Raw genomic sequence first — 6,000 nt, 5'->3', positions numbered from 1 at the left:
GTCCCTTCAGTCAGGGGAGAAACCCAGAACAATGAAAGGTGTACTTGCCTGTAAAGGTCCCATATGCTATTCAGGGACCCATTTGGGAATCGTTCCACAATTAATTTATTCCATTCAAAGGTGTCGCTGCATCAGAGTGGGGGTGGGAGAGATGAAACACCTGAAAGGAGAAAAAGGATTTCTGTGACCAAATAGAAACAAGAGAAAAGCAGAGCTAGGAGCTTGTTAAATAACTGGTTTTTCGACATCCTCCTCCCCCTTTGCAAGCCCCAGCTTATTTCTTATGAATGCTGTATAGCGGCACCAGCTTGATGGGAGAGGGGTTGATGAATAGCACAAAGACACTGGGTATTCCCTGGAGGCTGGTCCTTTAAAAGAGAATCCTAGTTTATTCTGGGGGAGGGGATACACATATTAAAGGACGGAAAAAAGATTTGGAATAAAATTGAAAGACCCCTTTTTTCCTAGCCATTGTATTGCAATGCAAAGACTGCTCCCTAAGCTGGGGGTGCCAACCTTGGCTAGCTCCCTGTTTCTCTTCAAGGGGAATTTTGTCAGGCTAGGGATTCATTTACAACTGTTAGTCATGTGGCCATGTGTGAAGAAGCAGATGCCAGTTTTAATGTATTTTGCCCGAAGTTACAATTTGATAGGAGCCACTGTCAGTAAGTTCCAGGGTTTTAAGCTATTTCAACACCCCCTCCCAAATTTGGAACAGTGCCAAAAGTGCCACCCTTTTTAAATCTCTGGCTCCTATCCCCCCTCCCCAGCATCCAGTCCTACTGCCCAGCCCCCTCCTTCATCTCTATTAAGATCAATATTCCTGCAGGTCAGGGACAAGCAGCAGATGGGTCACAGGCTTTTTTCAACCAGTTCTTTTCACAGACAGTATTGCAGCCCGGGATCTGGCTAATATTTGAATTTCTTTTCTTTTCCTTTTCTTACCCTTCCTTATTCTTTGCCTCTCTTTATCCCCACCCCTTTCTCTAACAATCAGGTTGCTGTAGTTCCATCAAAATATGGAACTTGATTTTGGACATTTTGACGAAAGAGACAAAGCGTCTAGGAATATGAGGGGGACACGGATGAATGGGCTCCCCAGTCCCACTCACAGTGCCCACTGTAGCTTCTACAGAACCAGAACCTTGCAGGCACTAAGTAATGAGAAGAAGGCCAAGAAGGTACGTTTCTACCGCAATGGGGACCGCTACTTCAAGGGGATTGTGTATGCTGTTTCTTCTGACCGTTTCCGTAGTTTTGACGCGTTGCTGGCTGACCTGACTCGATCCTTGTCCGACAACATCAACCTGCCTCAGGGAGTGCGCTATATTTACACCATCGATGGGTCCAGGAAGATCGGAAGCATGGATGAACTGGAAGAAGGTAATTTAAGCAATGGGTGGCAACTCCTGGAGACAAAGTATGTTCTTGCTTATGGTTACATTTTTAGTTTCCTTTGAAAGAAACTAGGCTATTTGTTTGCCAAAATATCAGGTTGACTGATGCTCAGGCTTCTGATTCCAAAGTCATGAACAGGACAGTTAGCTGTCATTCTTCATGGGGTTGCATCCCCGCTGAGGTTGAAATGTACATGGGTGTGCTAATGCTAAACGTGCTTATCTGCTTGGGTATACAAAGGAAAATGTGAATTGTGACAGTCACTCTAGATCTTGTTCCCAATTAACTCTGTGTGGCACCATCAGAGCAGGCCATGGAATCATTAGGGGAAGGAAGAATGTTTGGTTGGTTTACCAGATAAAACAATTGTGTCCATATTTCCTGTGAACAACTGAGGAATTGTTTGGGAGTGGTTGCTCATTAGAAATACACGTCCCAAACGTGGGACTTCCTGGACGTGTTTGCAGAGGATTAGACTTTTAGGTAAGTGGTTGCTGCTCAGCTGTTGCTTCTAAAAAGCTCACATCAGGGTGTGTCTGAGAGGCTGAGATCATTGGGAGAAATACGAAAGAAAGCTGTAGGTATGTCTGGTATTTTAATGAATCCCATTTCTATTAGAGTAGGTATGAGTCACTCTACCTAAATTCTTTCAGATCCTCTCTGTAGTTTGCAACTGCAACTGCAATTTATGAGTTGGCTGCTGAAAACCTTGCCTTGACAACTGTGGACCCATGTGATAACAAAGAAAAAAATCCAGATCCTCACAAAACTTGTTCAATCATATTTTCATTTTTATGGATATTTAGAAAATAGAACTTGTGTCTTATTGTTACCATTTTATATTGCCATATAAACTATTGTGACCAATTTGGCCCATAGGTACTTTACAGGATAGCCTCAAAGGAATAGTGACAATGAAAATGTCCTTTCAGTCTTCCCTACTTTCTTCAGCCCTCCCTCCTCCCTCACTGCCCTCAGTCTCAGAGCAAAGGTGAATCAGTGCAAACAGATCGCTAGGGATTCCAGATTACAAATAGCCAATGAGGGAAAAAGAAGCAGCACATTTGGTGACTTAGTAAGAGTACCCCACCTCAGCCTCACTGTGTTGAGGTTTCCTGTGTTTCTAGACAAAGAGACATGAAAAGTGTCCCCTATCCGAGGTTCTGTTTCCCTCCTGTAGTTGTGGTTTTCAAAGGGTAATTTTAAGTGACTTGGGTAAGCAACTTATAAGAGACAATATACACATAGTGGCTTCATCTGAGTTTAAGAGGTTTCTACATGGCTGATCTTGAAAATCCATACGGAGGAGGATGATTAGAGCATGTACAGAGAGGGTAGGCAAACATTGATCCTAGGCTTTCCTGATCATCAAAAGGTTAATCATTCTAATGCATATCTTAAAATAAAAGAAGGGCAGTTGGGGTCAACTCCAAATCTGGATGTTCAGTCAAGGGAGCTGTCCAATAGAGTAATTAATAAGGTGTGTGTCTTCGGTTGTTGGAAAATCTATACCTCAGTCAAAGTTGAGGGATTTCCCTGTAATAACTTCTACAAACAAAGCACACTGAATCTCCTGGTTTGTCTTAATTTTCATCGTCTGAGAACATTTAAAGGCCATAATACATGCTAGGTCAGAATCTGAACCAGACATAGTATTTTGAGTAGGAATGAAAATGTTATTTTTAATGTCAATGATACACACATATTATATACATATATACACATACATGTATATATGTGTGTGTGTTCATGTATGAGTGAGTGTATATTGAGAAAAGTTGATGATAAACCATGTCAATTTAATCTGTGTAGGTGATCCGTATGAAATTTAAAAACAGACCACAGCTTTATTCTCACCTATGTTCTCTTGGTAACTGCTAAATTGGACCCATATACCACTTCTGGGTGCTGTGGTATTTCCTGATGTGTTTCCAAACAATATAGAATCTATATAGGGATCAAATAAATGTACTCATCTTGTCTTCTGCGAGCCCAAGTGACAGCGGATGCAAATGCTCTTGCAGACATATGTCAAGGAAATCCAGAGGATGCCAATGCTCTTTCAGACATATGTCAAGGAAATCCAGAGGTATTTCTGCAGGAGTGTTGCAAATGTGATCATTTTTCCTCTGCCATAAAGCTAATTTGAAAAGGGCCCTGGGATGTGGAAGACACAGAAAGGGTTTTCTTTGCTCTTGATTTATCAGAGTAACTTATCTACGATAAAAGGTCAGAAATCCCTGTACTTGGTTGCTTCTAGAAGAACATGGATATGATTTCAAAATTATTAATTCACACTGTTTCCTGTTAAGATTCAAATTGAGAATATTTGGAAATATTCCTGGTGAAAGAATCAGGAATATTGGGTTCTCATCTTGGAGCAGATTACAATGGATAATGAAATATTAGGAATGAGATTTGTGTCAGATGAAGATCTGATAGCTTCTAGCCTATAGAAACTTGGGAAAATCAGTAGAAACCCTATGTCTCAGTTTTTTTAAATTTATAAAATGAAAAAAATTCTTTGAGAATCAATTAAGAAATGATATGAAGCATTTTGCATTCTTCTTTATACACAGTGATACTCAATAAAGGGTAGCTATTACTGCCTGAGTCTCTCTAATCTAAACCTCATTAATTACATGACTATGGGCTTGTCTCTATTATCAATGGTACTAATGTTCTCTCTTTTAAAAATAATTGCTTTATTCTGGTACAGTGGTTCACACCTTGTAACCCAAGTATCAAGAGTCTGAGGCAGGAAGATTGTGAGTTTGAGGCCAGTCTGGATTACAGTAATCCTGGAATACATTGCAGATCAATTGAAACAGGACCTCGAAGTCTAGGGACTCTAAACTCATTTTTTTTTTGCATTCTTTATTGAGAATTTCTTTTGAATAGTATGACTTGCAGCATGTTAGATGAGGTGATTTTGATGAGTCCTTTCCATTAACAACAGTGATACAGAGTTCCTAGCTGTAGAAATCCTTACTTCTGTTCCTTTTTGCTTTGTAGACTTCAGAGGAATGGCTCACACAACACATGTTTCCAAATGATCAGAATATTAAATATTTAGCCTAAAATTGGATAAAACAAAGAGCAAATGCTAATCACTCTGACCTTACGGCAGCCCCGACACTCCCTTTGTCTGGTGGCTCTAGTCAACTGTCTGCCGCTGGATGTGGGAAGCAGCAAGGGAAACATTTTGAGTCTAAACCTCATTTTTCATGTCAGCCTTTCCCACAGCTTCTTGTATACAACAAGGGTCTTGGCAAAACCACAGAGGATGTGGCCCTCATTAACTGTATCCCCAGATGGTCAATGAACGAGATTCATCAGTCGTATTTCTTTTTGTTTGCCTTTTCTCTATCCTTCATTAGAGAAGGCTTGTTCATTTCCATCGTATCTAGTCTTTTCTTTACTTCCATGTTTACATGCACTTCTCAATTTAAGGGTTATATTTGTGACTAGCCAATTTCTGTGTATTAAGACAAATTTGAACACTGTTAATTATTCAGAATATTGGAGGACTACATGAAAGTGGGACAGCCCTGGATAACTTGAGCTCTATAGTATTCGTATAGGCATTGTATAATCCAGCTGCTTTTCCACAGTGCACTTGTTCCAATGAGATGAAACCGCCTTTTCACTAAGCATCTTATTACTAAAGCAAGTGCATCACCCAAAGCAGGGGTTTTAAGACACTCTGGAGTGATGCATGGGCATCATGATACAACAAGCTATCATTTAATATTTCCTTGTAATAATGCAATAAAGTATCAATCAATATTTTCTTTCGTGTGCTAGGGATCCCCAGAAAAGAATAGAAGGCACAGGGAAAAGTGTATTTGCATTAAGAGATTATAAATGTAGATGACTCTTTGGAAAAGGAGCCTTTCTAAAGGTGAGGAAGGGTTCTCATGGGATCATTTTGAACATAATACCTGTTCCCATTACACCCTTTTAGTTGTGTTTCAACCATGTCATGTCCCTTACCCCTCATCCTAAAGCAGGTGAATTCCACTTTGCTTAGCTGTTTTTTTAGGTTGCCAGAGGGTGGAAACTAATTACTGGAGGCTGTGGCATGGTGGAAACTCAGCTATGGGAGGGGGCAATATGCCTCACCCAGCTCCAAGTGCTAAGTAACTATGTAGGAAGCAGCGGCTCTCAAAATACACCTGGGAAATACTTGCAGAACCAGAAAATCTTATCTATAACAAAGCAACACATCTAGACCTTTCCAATAATAAAACTAGAAGGTCCTTGGAGATGGACATCTAGGTCTTTGTATTTGATTAAAGCACTAACTATTTCCTCAGGCCTGCTTGAGAATGAAAACAGAAAGGAAATTTCCTCTTATACATCTTTAGGCTCACAAGAGACTCTGCTATCACTAGGTGAAATGCCTTCACTGTGTAGATAAAGAAGTCAAGAATTAGAGAGATTGTATGACATGCCTGAGGTCATATGGCTCCTGAGAGTCTGGCTGGGATTTGATTTCAAATCTATCTTCTTCATCCTCCTGACGGTTGAGATTTACAAGCATGAACAACCATGCTCTACTAATAAGGCACTAGTGTTTTTTGTTGTTTCTTTCAGTCT

The 6,000-nt window shown here is 40.3% G+C and overlaps 1 protein-coding gene across 1 annotated transcript in view; it reads left to right on the top strand.

Moving 5' to 3' along the window:
• The first annotated feature begins 472 nt into the window (after window positions 1-472).
• The window catches only part of Dcx (doublecortin), a 69,499-nt gene continuing 63,971 nt past the window's right edge, over window positions 473-6,000 (top strand). The window contains exons 1-2 of the mRNA XM_042054348.1: window positions 473-665; window positions 998-1,383. Coding sequence (XP_041910282.1) covers window positions 1,020-1,383 — 364 coding nt within the window. The 5' untranslated portion in view covers window positions 473-665; window positions 998-1,019. The remainder of the gene's footprint in view (window positions 666-997; window positions 1,384-6,000) is intronic.

The sequence above is a fragment of the Arvicola amphibius genome, chromosome X, assembly GCF_903992535.2.
Source record: "Arvicola amphibius chromosome X, mArvAmp1.2, whole genome shotgun sequence".
In the NCBI taxonomy this organism is placed as follows: domain Eukaryota; kingdom Metazoa; phylum Chordata; class Mammalia; order Rodentia; family Cricetidae; genus Arvicola; species Arvicola amphibius.
Note: the sequence above shows the minus strand (reverse complement) of the source record. Positions and strands in the feature narration are given on the sequence as shown.